General features: G+C 44.0%; 1 protein-coding gene across 1 annotated transcript; it reads right to left on the bottom strand.

The window, feature by feature from the left end:
* Positions 1–17,562: 17,562 nt before the first annotated feature.
* LOC124788387 (piggyBac transposable element-derived protein 3-like) lies at positions 17,563–18,408 on the bottom strand. Its single transcript, XM_047255653.1, has one exon. The coding sequence runs from the start codon at positions 18,406–18,408 to the stop codon at positions 17,563–17,565; it is 846 nt and encodes a 281-aa protein (XP_047111609.1).
* Positions 18,409–18,682: the final 274 nt, after the last annotated feature.

Raw genomic sequence — 18,682 nt, forward strand, 5'->3', positions numbered from 1 at the left:
ATGATAATCAAAGTGATGCAAGCAGTACTGATACCGCAATTGAACATGAAACTGAATCAGCTGACACTGCCAGTGGAAGTGAAACAGACGTGGCTACTGAAAATGAAGAAACGTGGGGTGGAGCGTTTCCTAAATGTGTTTTGTGTGTGGAAGCAGTGACAGTGAAACGTCCATAGCATTATGTCAACCGACGAACTTATTATTTCTAATGTGGAACTCCATCTGAAATTAGTCTAAAAATCTTTGAATGTGTTCTCAACAGTGTAGCTACCGCATATTACCAAATCCTACGTTTCGCACGGCAATGCTCGTAGAAACAAATCCACTTAACGCCTCCAGCCCCAGTGGTCGTCCGCCGCACGGCGGTTCCTCTTGCCCCCCCCCCCCCCCCCTTGCAATGGAACTCCGGCGCACAGGAATGTCCTCTGTTTGCAGGAAGTGTGCACCGATGTTCATGTGTGGACGCTACGTCGTGTATTGCCACGTTTATATGTTTTTTGGCGAGTAACTTACATGCTCGTGTGGTTGTAAAGCAAGACTTTGTACCTGAATGATTTAATGACGGACATTCCGTCCGAAACTAATCAATAAATAAATCTTCCCGTGCAATTTAAGGTGGCCCCCTAAACGTTACTGCAATCAATAATTCTTGAATTGGTGCCGCATTCATACTCACCTCCCTACAACTAGTGGTCTGTGTCCCACGCTGCGGACTTGCACTCCAGCTACTGTCATTGTTACGTTCTGTGAACGCAATACTCGTCCGTTGCTGGGCAACGTTCTTCTGAACTGGTTAACGGAGCTGTTCTCACCACATTTAGAAGAAGCTTCGCTGCTATACATCGTAGTATTTTTGCAAGTTGGTGGACACCGGGTGCGTACTGATGAAGGTAAAGGACATACTTCTTCTTTGTTATAAGGTATGTAAACTGTGTATAGTCCTTTTTACACTAAAACGTACCGATTATGGAGGGCAAATATGTACTTTCTTAGACGTGAAAATAAAAGCTCAATTCCGTGTATAAACCTGTACAGAAAGAAAAAAATTACAAAATAATAGTTTGGTTGCACTAAAGAATGAATATTCGTTTCTGTGGCACATGGCTAACAATCCTGGTCTCTTGGTGTGCTTTCCTGTCTTGACAGTTGGAAACAGTTCCCCACGAATTACTTTTACGTCACCATTGTGTTTCGTTATCAAATGAACTTGACTAAAATTCTGTTAGATTAGCTCCGCCTGCCTGTAGCGTGACAGTTTTGTCGTTTGGTGGTTAGCGTATCAGTCAGGCATAAATTGAAATACTCAACGATCCCTCGAATAATGACGTAAGTGAAACGGATCGGTGCCGCGCGGAGTGGCCGCGCGGTTTGAGGCGTCCTGTGACGGGCTGCCCGGCCACACCTGCCGGAGGTTCGAGTCCTCCCGCGGGCATGCGTGTGTGTGTTGTTCTTAGCGTAAGTTAGTTCGAGTAGTGTGTAAGTCTAGGGACCGATCTCACACACATCTGAACATTTGAAACAGATCGGTCAAACACGGCGCATAAGGTTGGTCTAGTCTAACTGTATAGCTGTGACTACTTGTGTGTCTGTTTCTTGTCTGTGCCGTTTGAAACTGATTTCTTATGGTTTTCTTCGTCTTTGATAAACAATTCCATTACGTCTACAGCTTTCCTTTCGCCATTTGGAGTAGATGGCAGTGGCGACAATCGTTGGTGCAGGTGATAAGTTGTAACTTTCATAAAGTAATCTTAAGCATTTGTAAACATAACTCCGTCACAATATTTTTCAATTTGTGATTCCATCATAAAGTTATTCTCCATTGAATATGATAAATTAAGAGCCCACTTCTTGTCGTTTGCAGAAAGTTGCAATTTTCTGTATTAACATAAAGGAGTCTGCGGCTGAGATTCATTACATACTAGGTAATATCTATGTTGAGGTATCTGTTACCCGATATACACACGGACACACGGGATTATTCCTTCTCTATCTTACTCTCACCCTCTACCGTAAGGTTATTCATTCAAGTACTATACATTTTCAGACCGAAATTGCTAATGTAGCGATTGCTCCGACCGACCACGTGTCGGGAAATCAGATATATGAAAAATAAATAAAAATCCCCCTAAATATTACTGTAAATGAAAGAGCATATTAAAATACATTAAATGAGTGAATTCCCGTTAAAGACAGAGCAATAATGCGACCGTGTGCGACCGTGAGCTTAAGGCCTATGTTGCGTGGCCTGACCAAGGCACAAACGTAAAGTTCTTACTGAAATTACACTAACTTATGAAAATAAACTGCCTCCTGATTTCAACATCTGAACTTCATTAACGAGCAGTTTTGAGACATTCTGATACCTTTGTTAACATTACCAAGATCGAGAGCTCCGTCTCCACGTGGGTCCAGCGCTGCTACCCACAAACAAGTGGGCCTGCGATCACCTCGCCTAACCGTTGTTCGTTCAAAACATGGTGGGGGGGATGGTTCGCCAACCTAACATAGCCAATACTCGTGCCTTCGCGACCTTCTGTCCTGACTTGCACACTATATTTGCTAAACTTGTTCACATTTACAGGTTGGTACTATCCTACCACGGAACCACTCTACTCATGCAATGCTACTGCCTCTGACCAAAGCTTTCTGCTACTTCACATAATACTTCAATCATACAGTCCAAGGTCACATAAGGGAAAGGATGCAAGGGAACGTGGCACACACGATATAAAGACTCATTAAATAAATAAACACCGACTGGTCCGTTCTGTTATGCTTGTTACTCACAGACTTCCTTCTGCAGAAAATGGTTCAAATGGCTCTGAGCACTATGGGACTCAACTGCTGTGGTCATAAGTCCCCTAGAACTTAGAACTACTTAAACCTAACTAACCTAAGGACATCACACACATCCATGCCCGTGGCAGGATTCGAACCTGCGACCGTAGCGGTCGTGCGGTTCCAGACTGTAGCGCCTTTAACCGCTCGGCCACTCCGGCCGGCCATTTCTGCAGAGTAAAAACACTCTCACCATAATTCTCCTGTTCCGAAATTTACTGAGTAAACTATGGAACGAGACAAAAAGTTCCGTTCAGTGGAGAATGTTCACCTATACCTGTTTCGGGATTAATCCTGGTATCTGGTATTTATATAAGAAAAGGGTCATGTTAGAAAAGGGTGTTCCGTTAGAGGACGTAGTTAGCGCTATTCAAAGTATAAAATGCATGACAGTTTACCTGTTAAAACAATTACTAACGTGTTTTACTGTCAAGTGGACGTAACTCGGTGGAAAGTTTAAAAAAATGCTCGTTTCAGAAGCGTTTCTGATGTGAATGTAGCAGTATAAAGTTAAAAAAACTGCGCTACAGGTCGCACATGTTTAATTAGTATAATTCATGACACACAATGCGTTTCGCAGTGAAACGAGGATACTTCTTTAATTATGTCACTGTTACCTTTATCGTTATAGTTTGTGATGCTATATGGATGCCTCGTCTCAATTAGTGTAATTTATAGCTCACTATGAAATCACTATCAAACAGGGACCACCAAGTAAGTCTCGTATGCTGAGACATGTAGTTCAGCCTATAAATGGCAGAAAATTAAAGAAAAGTCGCTTACCCTATGTTTAAAATTATAGGAAGCACTCTGATGCAACGTACACGGTTGTCAGAACTAAATGGTTCAGATGGCTCTTAGCACTATGGGACTTAACAGCTGAGGTCATCAGTCCCCTAGAACTTAGAACTACCTAAACCTACATAACATACGGACATCACACACACCCATGCCCGAGGCTGGATTCGAACCTGCGACCGCAGCGGTCGTGCGGTTCCAGACTGAAGCGCCTACAACCGCTCGGCCACCAGGGCCGGCGTCAGAACTAAGTTTAAAACTGTATAGCTCACTGGCGGTTCCTACACAGTTATCAAATAACTGCCACTACTATGTGTACATAAGATAAGAAAGGAAACGGGAGAGGTATGCACTCTCATTTTTTATTTGTTCCAACGTTGGCAACTCGCACTGGCCCGCGTCCAGCACACAACGCTATGCCGCACAGCGTCCTGCAAGCGCCAGACTGGGGAAGGCGGGAGGTAATCATGACGTCGCTTTACGGCTGTGTGACCAGCGCTAGCAATGCACCCGCCCACATGTCACGCGTCACAGCAACCCCTTGAGTCTGCTCTCGTGTCTGGGATTAACGTACCATGCGAGGAAGGAGGAGGGAGTCAGCTGCTAAAGATAAGGTTAGTGAGCAGTGGTAAAAATTGCTGTTTTGAAGAGCGCGCCGCAGCGCGTAGTGTGAAGCAGTCGCCCTCCGTTTCTGGCGGTGGCGCCGCTGTGGCAATCGCAGCTTTGGTGTCTCCCTCTGGTGGGAAACGGGAAAGGTTGCCTGTTCACGTGCATTTAAGGGCTGCTATGAGCTCCTCGCCAGTCCTTGGACAACATTGCACACACGGAACTCAATGCCCCTATCACTACACAGGATCTCATTGCTACACTCTGCACGAAACGCAACACCGCTCCTGGTCACGATCGTGTCACCTACCGTCACCTTCGTGAAGCTCCTGTCTCTTTCCTCTCCACCCTGGCCGGGCTCTACAATGTAGTCCTGTCCACCGGTTACTACCCCAACCTGTGGAAAACCTCCCATATCCTGATGTTCCTTAAACCTGGTAAACCGCCGTCCGCCGTCTCCTCCTACCGTCCCATCAGCCTTACCTCGGTCTTCAGCAAGGTCCTGGAATCTATCCTCACCTGCCGCATCCACCAGCATCTCCGCCAGCACCGCCTCCTTCTCGTTACCCAGTATGGCTTTCGGCCGTCCTTCTCTTCCGACGACCTTCTCCTTCACCTCACTCATCTCCTTTCCGAACAGCTTAATTCCAGTCGCTCCGCAATCTTCCTCTCCCTGGACCTCGAACGTGCTTATGACCGCGTATGGCATTCCGGTCTCCTCTTCATGCTCCAAACCTTCGCCCTTCCCATTAACTACGTCCGTCTGATCGGCTCCTTTCTCTCCCGCCGTCCTTCCTATGTCACCATCCATAACACAGATTCCTACACCTTTTTCCCCTCCGCCGGTGTGCCCCAAGGCTCCGTCCTCTCCCTCCTTCTGTACCTTTTGTACACAGCGGACATACCGCCGCCGTCACCCCCCCGTCCACCTTCTCCAGTTTGCCGATGACACCGCCTTCCTTGCCCTTGCCCCCACCCTACAGCGCTCCCAACACCTTCTCCAATCCCATCTTGACCGGTTCACCGCTTGGTGCAACCAGTGGTTGCTCAAGGTCAATCCCTCCAAAACCCAGGCGATTATTGTAGGCAAAACCACCCATTCCTTCTGCCTCCTTGATTTCTGTATCACCATCTATGGCCGTCCTATCGCCCTCACTCCCACCCTTAAGTACCTTGGCGTCACGCTCGACTGTCGCCTCTCCTGGACTCCCCACCTCTGGACAATCCAAGCCAAGTCACACTCCCGACTCAGTCTCCTCAAGCTCCTCTCCGGCCGTACGTGGGGTCTGGACCCCTCCACCATCCTCGACACCTATAAATCCCTCATCCGCCCTATCCTTTGTTACGCCCATCCGGCTTGGATCTCCAGCCCCCCTACCTTTTATAAATCCCTCCAAATCCTTGAACGCAATGCTCTCCACCTCGCCTATCGCATCTGTCTCCCCTCCCCCATGCGGATCCTGTACGATCTCATCCCCTTCCCCCACCTCCTCCTTTTCCTTGAAAGGATACAGATCCTGTACACCTCCCGTAAACTCGATCCTCCTCACCCACTAGTCTCCCCGATCCTCTAGCACCCCCGCCCGTTGCCGCGCCTGTATTCCCACGTCCCACCCGGTCTCCACCTCTACACCCTCCTTACCCTCACCCACGGTGGCTTCCGTCAGCTCCCCCTCCCTGATGATGTCCTCCTCCCCTCCATCTACCCCTCCTATCAACTTTGACCCTGCCCCACTCCCCACTTCCGGTGTCCTTTCCTTTCGGCACCCTCCCTCCCTTCTCTTCCCTTCCATTCTCTTTCCTTTTCCCCCATCCCCTCCCTCCACCCCTCTTCCCCCGGGCTTCCCCTCCCCCCTATCTCCTCTGCCCATCGCATCTCTGCTCTCCCCTCTCCCCCCCCCTCCTCCTCTCTTGGCAGGTCCCCGGACTCGCACACGCTCAGTGAACATTCGCGCGCCGGAGATCATCGCCATCTGTGTCTCTTGTGTGTGACGTCGTTTTGTGTTTTTTAGTGTCCGCCGTCACGCTTCTCCGTTCACTTGTGCCGTCGGGTTCACCAGTGTTCTGTGCGCCGTCTCAACGTGTTTTCCGTGTCGTTTTCGTCGAGTGTGAACGGCTCCGTGTATTTTGTGTGTCTGTGACCACACTTTTTTGCACGTCACTTTGTTCATACTGATTCTCCATTCTGTGTTCTGTTCTTGTCAACACTACGGCTGAAGAGCGGCGTAGCATGCCGCTGACAGCCTACCTGTTGTTTAGGTATTAAAATAACAATAAAGGAAAAAAAAATCTCGCCAGTCAGTCAGTCGGGGGTCAGTCTGGCTCAGTGTAACTCGGCGAGTGGTCGCCCGGTTGGGGCTTAGTTCCTGCATCTGAGTCTGCGCGTTAGGCTGCCAGTCTGCTTGAGTTTGGACCAGGCAAAAGGTCTCTGGAGGTTGGATCGATCGGTTGGTCGGTCGCGCACTGAGACACAAGATGACTTGTCCGTCTTGAGCGTCGGCGCATGTGAGGTCGCCACGTGAGTCCAGTGGGCCGCGGCGTATAGCGAGGGGTAGTGACTTCGCGGTCGACACGAGAACAACAGGAGTCAACCCACGACATCAGTCTGGCCGGCGGGAGCTGCGACGCCGTGAGACGGGAGATCGGCGCGCCTTCCTGCGTCCGTTGAAGCGGCTGGCAGCGGATGGTTGGGGAGAGCGTTTTGGGAGTGCTGCGCCAGGTCTTCGCCAGAAATCGCAGTTTATTAGAAGTTAAGTGCTACGTAGTATGTTGTTTCATTTACTTGTTAATTTCTACTTGTTTTCTTGGTGAGGTCACCAGCCGCTTTGCTTTGGGGTCGTCCCACCATTATTCTCCGTTTGCCCACCCGCGGGAAGGTGGTTATTTAAAATTTGGGTGGTCCGTTTTTTCCCTTGTGGAGTAGGGGCGGGTTAGAGCAACCTGCGGTTCAGGTTGTTCGGTAATCTCCCTATCAATCTGCCGTACGTTAATAGCTGCCTCTGTCATGTTTGTCGGACTCGGTGTGTTAACGAATTTATTGCTTGAAGTGTAACGGCCTAGTTCTTGAAATATGTTTTTATCTTGCCTATCATCTTGATAGGTGGTATACGTGCACTGTAGAGCATGTTTGGCCAACCTTGTATAATTTTATGTAAGGTTTCATTTCATGGGCTTTTATTTTACTGGTCATTGTAGTATATTAAGTTGCCACCCTTCCACCGTAAGACTTTTCTTAGAAGTTAAAATCAAGTTGCACTTTCGGTGGCAGTGTTAATTTTATTAATTTTAATGCTTTGTACCATTTCCATCTCTCCTACGGTGGTGCATAGTTTGTGTGCTTGCGTGAATTGTTAAAACTTTCAGTTTAAAGTAATCTGGTGTGTTGCAGATTTGCACCAGTGTAGTCTTTCAGAGGTTGTTGTGAGCAGTCGTAACTACGGCCGTGTCAAAAGGGTGCGGCAAGGTTCTCACCCCGAAAGCCCATACAGTCAAAAATTTGTTTCTTTCTGCCTCTGAATAAATTGTAACTTGATATTTAGAGGGTGCTTTCTGATTATAATTTTAAATGTTTCTTTTAAAAAATGCTTGTCACCACTGAAGTGAAGAAATTACCATTTGCTTATGATTTCATCAGTTACTCACTGGCAACTACTTCCACGCTCACATAGTGTGGTTAAATGTGTTCATGTTCTTGATGAATCGCTAGTGAGTAGAATAAATTCTTAAGAATATTCTTTGAAAATTAAATCCACGTTTCTGTTAGCTCTGGAAAACGTCTGGAATCCATAATGCATCAAAAGGGTGGCATACACCGAGGTGACAAAACTCATGGGGTAGCGATATGCACTTATAGATATGATAGTGTCGCGTACTCAAAGTATAAAAGGGGAGTGCAGCGGCGGAGCTGTCGTTTGTAGTCAGCTGATTCACGTGGAAAGAATTCCGACCTGATTATGGGTGCACGACTGAGTGGTAGTCAGAGCTAGGAGCAGCGGACGTTTCATTTCGGAAATCGTTAGGGAATTCAATATTCCGAGATCCACAATGTGAAGAGTGTGCCACGAATACCAAATTTCAGGCGTTACCTCTCACCACGGACAACGCAGTAGCTGACGGCATTCACTTGACGACCGGGAGCAGCGGTGTTCGCGTGGAGTTGTCAGTGCTAATAGACCTGCAAAACTGCGTTAGGTAGCCGCGCGGGATTAACCGGGCAGTCTGGGCGTTGCAGTCATGGACTGTGCGGCTGATCCCGGCTGAGGTTCGAGTCCTCCCTCTGGCATGGGTGTGTGTGTGTGTGTGTGTGTGTGTGTGTGTGTGTGTGTGTGTGTGTGTGTGTTTGCCGGCCGAAGTGGCCGTGCGGTTAAAGGCGCTGCAGTCTGGAACCGCAAGACCGCTACGGTCGCAGGTTCGAATCCTGCCTCGGGCATGGATCTTTGTGATGTCCTTAGGTTTAACTAGTTATAGGTTCTAGGGGACTAATGACCTCAGAAGTAGAGTCCGATAGTGCTCAGAGCCATTTGAACCATTTTTTGTGTGTTTGTCCTTAGTATAGTTTAGCAGGATGATCGTAGCAGTTATGTCCCATAAGGTGTCACACACATTTTTTTGAACTGCGTGAGATAATCTCAGAAATCAGTGTGGGGCGAACGACGAATGTATCGGTTAAGACACAGAGGCGAAAAGTGGCCTTAATAGACTACGGCAACGGACGACCAACGCGAGTGCCTTTGCTGTGAGCACGTCATCGGCTGCAACGTGTGTACTTTACGTACAGACACTCAAACACTTAAAGAGTGTTTCAGTTTATTCCTGTAAACATAATTTGCTCCAACAAGTATCGCTCCGTTAAAATTTCGTACATGCGAACACTTAGTTTTGTACGCCTGTACCTGCCAGTCCTTGCCGATAACGTAATGTTTCACGCTCAATTTCATTACAATCAAGAACACCAGGCTCTTTTCGGTTTTGATACAACCATTGGCTGTTGGCGTGGATAAATTCTGACGACTTTTCCTTCCCAATTTATAGTTGGTTGCTGTAGCACTGGCTTCTGTATACAGGCGTCCACCTGAAGATATTTTACCCAACAAATCGTTTTGCCAATACTTCATAGTATAGTGACATACCACACATGCGGGTGAACTGTCTGAAAAGTTACGCAAAGATGAATGGGATAGAGTAGGTGGAAGAGACGCAAAAGTTGGTCTTCGGGCTACTGAACAGTTGAATATGGTCAGCGTTTCACCCTAGTGAAACGCTGACCCGTGGCGAGCTGGCGTCAGTGTTATTTTGTTCATGTATCGTTGGGATAGCTTGTGGTTGATCTAAGCTATCGTTGCTTTTCGCGTGTCTTATCTTCCGGGTTGGAGGGCGAAGTGAGTTGGTTGTTAGCCTTCGTCGGGTAACCCTCGAGATTTGGTGACATTCGCTGGGAGACGAGTGTCAGCGGCTGCCGAACGAGCGTGATTACCGTTGTATGTTGTGGTGTGAAGTTGGTCGGGCGTTTTGGCGACATGGGCAATTTGGAGTTAAAAGTTCTGTGACTTCGCTGGGAACAAAATTTGAAGTGGAACACTCTACTTCGTATTGTGTACGTGATATGAGTAAGTAGTCGTAATTGCCTGTTGTTGACCGACGCACTCAGAGGCATTTAAATTTTGTTATGGTGAGACGTCCGTAGTCGAACTTTAAGATGGTGTGGTAGAGTTCAGTTGGCCTAGTTAAACGGTGGTCGTTATTTGAAAGCTTTCTCAGTAGTTTTACCAGTGCTCTGTGTTTCTGGTAGTCAAATGATTTAATGTTGGCGTTTTCAAAACCTGCACTCTATTAATACGGTTGTCCATGTGTAAAATGCTTAAGGTCAAAGTTCCGATTTTGTCAGTAGTGTAACGTCTTCGTTGACACGCTTACCCATATATCGAGTCAAAGGTTCTGCCGAGTGTTTGTGTCGGAGTTATTCGAAAGTCTTTGCTATTCGCGCAAAACCGTTTGACTGTGCCAGCGCCTTTGCGGGGAGTGAAATGTCATCCGAGGTCTAGCCCTGGCAGTGTTTAAGAACCTGGCCACTACCGGGAGTTCTTCACATTTCGCCTTCCAAAGTTTGGTATTTATCTTCCTTCCGCCCAGGCGGGTTAAGCTGGTAGATATATAAATAGATATTGTCTGTAACTTGTTTATATACGAACCTGTTTCCTTAAATATTAGCGACTGGCAACTGGCTAAACTTTAATTTGCATAGCATTTGCTGGGTTCCTTGCGCAGCTCTTTCTAGTAGTCTTTTATTAACACGTCTGAGCACGTGAATATTCATTTTTAAAGATCAGTGTTTCTGCTGTAATTTTTTTTTTACGTAAGTGGTTCTATCGTGTTATGTAATTGGATATTAACTTGGTTCTAGTTTTGAAGTGTCATTAAATCACTCTTTATTGGTAACGGTTTTCATTATATGTATTTTGAAGCAAATCCTATAGGTGAGTTCGAATTTCTGAAGCTTGTCAGTAATTCTGTTTTCTTTATAAGGGGAAATAAAGCGAGGGGTATTAGTGCCTGGCAACGTTAAGTTTGTAATTGACTTTTTAACAAGTGCTTCTTTAACGGACTATAATAGTAAGTTTATAAGGGTATTTTAGTTAAGAATGTTTTAAGTGTGGCCATCTTAATGTAATAACAGGTCTTAAGGAGTTTAATGAAGTGGCTATGTGAAGTAATTGATAATTGCTATGCTTAAGATTTCTATAAATGCCTTCCACATTGTTTTTTATCACTTTCTCTTAAGGGGCTGTTTTTTCGAGTACTGAGTACATTGGGTTTCTAACTGTATTTGCAAAGCTTTATCTAGTGGCTCGTCCACAATTTGTAATTGTCAAATTCCTTAAAAGACGTAATGTCAGTAACTGCATTAATTCTAAATTGTGACTTCCATGATTCCATCCCGCTTTCTCTTTTATGGTATCTAAGATATGATGGGTAAGTGTGGTACGAATGAGGGAAATACTTACCAAACGCTTGTTGTCCGACGATGAATGGAGTAATCAGAAAATTCTTTGTCATGCAAGTCCACAGACTAGGTTCTTCTGGTTTGATTTATATATGAAATGTTGATGTTCATCTCTAAGCCAGTTTTGTAAAGTCCTGCAAGACTACCGAGGGATCCACCTCCTGATATCTCTGTAGTTTTAATAAAACCTGACAGCTATTCACTAAGGCATAGTAATTTAGCCTTAACTTCGCATATTGCTTATAAATATGTCGGAAGATTAGATGTCTAAATTGTTTTAAAACGTCAGTGAAGAGTATCTCACTCAGCCATGGCTAGAAATGAAAGGAAAATAATCGGCGATAAATTATGATTAAAATGCGCCTTACATCTGAAACTTAACGCTCTCTTTATCTGCATTTGCAGTATGTTCTTGGTGATAATTATTATTGGAAGTACATAATGGAGCGATGTGTAGTAGAATTAAAACTAGACTTACACCTAATCCGTGAACTGTCCTAAATGGTTTTGGTGAAACATTTAAAACCTTCCTTTAAATATTTGGCAATTCAGAATGTTTGACATTCCGGTTCCGTCCCCTGTCCGGTGAAACCAGTCGATACTGACCAGCCACTATCCAAATTATTGAAAAATTACGCACGTTGAGTGACAATGGAAAATGCCACTAAAACCATTCCTCAGCATCGTACAGATGAATTTACGACAAAATCCCTTGCATCCCTCACATCATCTTACAAATGAAAACGTGAATGAAGACGTGTTGAGTTCATTTATTGTAAGATATGAATGTCTTGTCAGGGAATTTGTGTGCAAGCAACCGAGGACACAGAACCGCACAACACCAAACGTGTAGTCCCACGTCGGCACAGCATTAAGATCCAACTCGGCAACGGTCAACGTTGAAGAAGAATTATTTCATATCGCAGGAAGCACTTGAAGTTTCCAGACGCGCGCGCGCGCGCACACACACACACACACACACACACACACACACACACACACACACACACTTACAGACACAAGAAAGAAAATAGTGACTTTCTTTCCTCGCAGTCAACTTCAGCTGTCTAGTATTCATTCTTATTTCCGCCACGATGTATACATACTCTCTCTTAATATTGCACCTAATATTAATTTCTACCATTAATCATTACTATTTTTGTTTCTTGCACTGAATCCGGACAACTGGTTACCACATAAAACAGTTATTGAGATATGTTAATTTGAATGAGGTTCTTATACCTATCTTCCAAGTACTTTTTCATTTTCTCGCTATACTGATGGGTTCATTTTTATGTGAAAATTCTTCCACGTTTGCTCTCTTTTTCTCAGAAACAATAAAGGGATATTTTGTTACGTATTTTTTTCTGTTTCAAGGTTTTCTTCAGTTACGTTTACCTCTTCTCAGTCTATTTCAGTATCTTTGATCTACTAATTTTTGATATTAACAGAATCTTCCGTCGGTTCTTGGTAGAACAACATTATAATAATAAATGAAATTGTTCTACAATATTGTAGAACAAAAGCAAACTGGTGCTTTTCATTTATTATTACTAATTTTTGCGCTTTAACTATTGTTGCTGAAGTGCTGGAAGATTCATTGTTTCCCCTTTCTTTTCATATGTCTAAAGAGATTGACCTCCTTCTCCGGACTGTGTCTGAGGGTTATAGAATTACTTGATAAATCCCAAAGCCCTTTATTGCGCCGGCCAGTATGGCCGAGTGGTTCTAGGCGCTTCAGTCTGGAACTGCGCGACCGCTACGGTCGCAGGTTTGAGTCCAGCCTCGGGCACGGATGTGTGTGATGTCCTTAGGTTAGTTACGTTTAAGTAGTTCTAAGTTCTAGGGGACTGATGACCTCAGGTGCTAGGTCCTATAGCGCTCAGAGCCATTTGAACCAACCCTTTATTGCTTTTAATTTGTACTTGCTGTTTTCATCTACGGTGGGTCTCAGAATGTTTCGAAGGACTGTCCTCTTTTTTTACTTCATTTTTCTATTTCTCCTGCTTTGATTGTGCCTATGGAATCAGCTAATTTGTACTATTATCACGCTCAAACAAAACCTTGTATTCAAGTACAACATATACCAAATTCCAAAAAATTAAGAAAACACGAGTTGTTATATAAATTCAGTGTGTCTAAAGGACCAAGAAACCATTAAGTAAATAAATGTGATAATTTGTGCTGCGATTTTATGTATAGTCTACGCCTAATCTTTGTTAGGTCAAACTGAGATTCATTTCACACATTCCAGTACAATTCCAGCATTTGGTGCTTCCGTTTTTATATGCCCTCTCATTTGTAGACGAATTCTCAGATTAAAGCATGAATGCCCCTCATTTGCTTTATTATTCTACTGCGTATCACTATAGTTTTTGTGACAACTCTGAAGCCAGTTCTGACTACTTAATTGGGGCTGTTTCATTTCCACCTCTATCGAAGAGCAATATTAACGGCCAGTTACTGCATTTTAAATTCCAGAAATTATCATTACGCGCTTGTACTATTATAGAACGAAACCGGTCAGTAAAACATACTGAGTGCGATTTGTGGCTGTCTTGCAGTTCGATTTTTGTACATCAGCAGTTCCCACTGTCGATTCCAGTTTAGTCATGACTCTAAATATTGGAAGTAGTCTCTAGTATCACAGTTTGGTTACACTCTAATGTTTATCATACGATCATCAGATGTTTCACGAGCACAGCTCAATAAGGGCCACCTCTAGAGCTTACCACAGACCGCACTCCACTGTCCCGTCCATTCACCACTGTCACAGTGAAAAAACGAAGCGCCTGGTTTAAGTTACGTTTGAGATGTGGGCATCTCTGAAACGCAAATCTTTCTTCACCGTCATTCGTCGCCTCCAGCGTTACTTCCCACGCATTTTTTGCCGAGTCGCTCGTTGCGTACTCGGTTCTTTGTCCGGCCGTGTACATTACGGAACACAAACGAGGAATCGATCGAAACAGCTGAAACAAGCGCGGGCTCTGGATGCAGCGCGCGCGCGCGCGCACACACACACACACACACACACACACACACACACACACATACAGTTATCACCGCGGCCGGCGAGAGAATAAACCGGGCCTGAAGATGGCGCGGGAAATGGCCGCAACCCCTCAGTCGGCGAGGCCGGCGCTAAGTGAAACGCCGCCCCCGGCGCCGCCGTTCATCAGACGTAAACCGACCCATAAAGGCCCGCCTACTGCCTGACGTCTGTGCTGCGGAAACAGCTAAGCGGGCGGCGTCTGTCTCTGCCGACAAAGCGTGAGGGGTTCTCCCGCATAAGCGACTCCCGGACACCGCTCTGCAGTGTCTTTCGGATTCTGCTCGCAGTTGGCGACCTATCCAACGTTTATTGCCTTACGTATTTCGAGGCGCCGTGATAGGTTCCCGGAGGCGGAGTTTTCACACCATTCCAGAGGAAGTCTCCGTGTTTTTAAGACTGAACTGAGAGCAGTGCGGTTCCTGATGCCACATTGGGTGCAACATGTGTCCGGATTTCGTCCCTGGATGATGTTCGGTCTGCCACTGTGACTCGGTCAGTGCATCGACCTTGACGTCGCGAACGTCCAGTACTTTGTCTACATGTGTGGAAATATTTCACAGATCACTGTTGAAAGCAACGATACACTACGGACGCACTGTGCCCAGCTTATGCAGCAGTCCGTCGATATGTCCATCCATCTTTTCAGAGGCCCACGATTCGAATCCATTCAGATTGGCTGATGGTGTTCGACAGCAGCACGTTCTCGAGGAATGGTCGTACCCTAGTTTCAATTTGCACTCACTATACACCTCTAGACTCAGCACAGTAGCCACAGTGGCATCGTCAAATGTTAAATGCAAAATCAGCACCATCATCGTCAAATATATACAAATAACAGCAGTCATGTTGTCAGTAGCACTACTGTTCAAAGCAAGCTGCCGTACAGGACCCACAGGATGTTTGTGTTGTAAGTTCACCAGATGTCGCTACTGTAGGCATACACAAGTCTTCAATGATTAATTGGACAGCATAAAATAAAGGGGGGATACAATGAGGAAAATCTTAAATGGCCTAATAAGGTATAAGGTATTACAGTAACAGAAAGCGAAGAAATAGAACACGACAAAAGTTCAGAGGAAGAGTTAAGAGTGAAAAAGATGAAGACTTAAGAGACAGTAATTTACATATGCTCAAGTGCCCATATTCGAGATAATGACATCAGAAATAAACAGCTTTCATAGTGCACAGAATAACATAAAAACTATAAGACAAATAGCTGAAGAAGCTACAATGAAAGAAAACATCCTGCTGCGCATAGTCAGCGCCCTCTGATGGCGCTAACGCCAGAATTACGCACAGGCGAGAGGTGGATAGAGGAACGTGACCGCCAGAGGGCCCCTCCTACCCTGCGGCAAGCCGTTGCAAGAAAAGAATGGTAAAATTCCGTGCCAGTGCATGAACAACATTATCTAGTTAATGCAGTATATTATATGAAAAGAGAAGGAACAAGAAAATACTATAATTATGCGAACAACGTACGAAAACGAAGTAAATATGTAAGGCACTCTATACTATGTGAAACTATCAAGAAACTATATATAATAGAGGTGTTCAATGATCCAAGTAAACCATTGTTAAATAAGTAAAGTAGGCATTGGGTACAAAGAAGTTCTGCCAGGTAACTAGTTTTGTTGTTTCTTTTTCTTTTGGTTTGTAAGTTTCCAGCTCCTTTAACACATAAGAGTACGGCCTTTTTCCACTCTCTGGAGAATACGCATACAATTCTCAATGCTCTCTATAGAATGACCAGTCTCAGATAAGTGTTGTTTCAAAGCAGTTTTGTTCAGTGGCTCTGGGTGCTCTTTAAACCTTAAGTTGAACGAGCGGCCCGTTTGACCGATATAATATTTGACACAGTTAGTACAGTGAATCCTGTATACTCCAGAGCCATCAAATTTGTCATACTTCCCTTTCAGTTTGTTTGATTCGCAGTTTTAGGTGTTGTTAACCTGAAACCCACATCTGACATCAGACTTCTTAACCCTTTCCGACCTGATTTTTTATTTACTTGTAAAAAAAGTCTGACATCATTTTTACATTCCAGTGAGTCTCCTGACAATATTTTTCTAAAAAAAAATTTTGTATGATCTCTACTTTTCTAGATATTTAATGTACACAAATGTGTTTATCAGGTCTCGAGCATCATGTCACACATTAGGGAGGTTAACGGTAGGGATCAATTATGCCACTCTTTATTTCACATTAAAACAGAGGAAACAATAAAAATAATTCCATATTACATTCTTGTTTAAACAACAACAATGGTCAACACTTGATTTTAAGGTTTAGTATGAAACTGCAAAAAACAATTTCTGTCCTTTTGGAGACACAAATGTACTTTACATTTTCTGCACTGAACTCTTGAACGCCCTGTAAATTTTGGAAATTTGCAGCGACTTGGACCTCCATCATGCAAAGTCAAATGGTCAACGGAATCAAACTGTATCTCTGTAGCTGGTCGTAATTCTCCTCTTTTTCTTTGTATGACTCTCATGTCTGAAGCCAGTCCGTCATCATACGAACGCCCCCTCTTCTTTCCAGTCACTTTCTTTTGGCACATTATCAATCCATCTTATACCCTGATACGAAAGGAAAGAAGGTTCATTTGCTTCTTCTTTGGGATAGACAAGTTGTCTGCATCTCGTCTGTATTCCAACCAACTTTGCACGATGGCAAATTCAACAATGTGAAAAGTCATACGCAAAGGCCATTTTCAAGATCTGATGAGAACTTTGTAGTAGCTTATCAATTGATCAAATAGCTCCACACCACTCATTGCATGATTATATCTTCTCACTATTTCAGGTCTTTCTACTTTCACATATTTATGGTGCTTTTTGTCCCATTGCAATACTTCATCCACAGAGCCTTTACCAACAAAATTTGAACACAATACAACTGGCCTATTGTCTAACCACTTACACATGGTAATGTCATCAGCACCCAGTGATTTCTTCACAGTAACCTCTGGTTTGTTTCATTATTGTTTTATCATCTGAAAAAGGCAAGTTCTTTCCAAATCTGTTTTGTCGGACAGTACCTGCTGCATTGATGCCTTGAGATTTCAGAACCTGAAACAGATAATATGAAAAGAAGTTGTCAAAGTACAATTTATGACCTTTACCTTTAGAGAGTGGAACAGAAAATCCTAAAACAGCAGGACCTAATCCAAATTTTTTACAGCATGTGGTATTTAGTTCAGTTGTAGCACCTTGATACAAAAGGAAATCATGCACTATTCCACTCTTTCCACACAACATGAAGACTTTTATTCCCCATGAACTTCTTCCCCCTTGACATACTGCTTTGGAGAAAACTTCCCAGTGAAAGGAATAATTCCTTCGTCCACACAAACATTCTCTTCTATAGGAAGTTCACTGCAGCAATTTCGAATGGCTGTGTAAACTGGCCTGACTTTGTAAAGTTCATTTTCAGGTGGCTTCTCCAGATTGTTCACCAAGTGTAAGTTTGTTCGCAATTCTAAAAATCTGTATCGTGACATGTTTTCCCAAAACACATTTACCTTCAGGCTTGTATCCCAATACATTTGTAATCTGGGAAATTTCAAAGCGCCAGTCAGTATATGCAAACCAAATAGCGCCTCCAGTTCTTGAGTTGTCTGCTTGAATGAGGATTTGCCTTGTTGGAATGCATAAATATTAGTATGTGCTGTCATGCTAGTGAACAAATCATCTGGTATATATCTTTTGAAGTATTGTATTGGAGAACACAAGACAGATTCTTCAAATTTTGGAGCTTTGTATGTTTCTGCCACGGTACTTAGAGGCTTGAATTTCCATTTTATGGATTCTTCAGGTGTCACCATTATGTTGTCACACAGGTTATTCAATTCTCGGTTGTTTTCATTGCATAAGAAGTTCATTTCAGCATCCACCACGTCTCCGTCATCTTCAGATATGGTGTTTCTACACACATCATTCACTCCCACTTTATCTGCTCCAACACGTTTCACTATTTGTGGAGCTTGCCTTTCAATAAGTGGTACACTGTCATCCTCATCTCCACTCAAACTTACGTCAGAAACGTCACCATTTTCAATTATATCCATAATAAAGTCCCAATCTTTCTCCACAGATAGATATTCCTTATCCATATTTGTAAGTAAAAAGCCAGAAATATAAAATAAAATCATGTGAACTGGTCAGTTATTCTCCTCCTTGCTGCTGATACTGAAATTACTGATAAAAATACCACACATAACTACCATTGCCATGCAAATACATCTGAGACAAATTTTAGGTTACGTTTCCTATTTTACACCATTAAGGACCTGTTGTACACAAATGTGTACTTCAAATTTACCTGATACAAAACACAAATATGAACTGAATGAAATTGCTGAAAATTCCACTGAAAGAAAGTCTAAT

The sequence above is a fragment of the Schistocerca piceifrons genome, chromosome 3, assembly GCF_021461385.2.
Source record: "Schistocerca piceifrons isolate TAMUIC-IGC-003096 chromosome 3, iqSchPice1.1, whole genome shotgun sequence".
Lineage (NCBI taxonomy): Eukaryota > Metazoa > Arthropoda > Insecta > Orthoptera > Acrididae > Schistocerca > Schistocerca piceifrons.

What these genes read in the sequence shown, in the direction of transcription:
- LOC124788387 (XM_047255653.1), bottom strand. Translation starts at nt 18,408, where the DNA reads ATGGATAAGGAATATCTATCTGTGGAGAAAGATTGGGACTTTATTATG.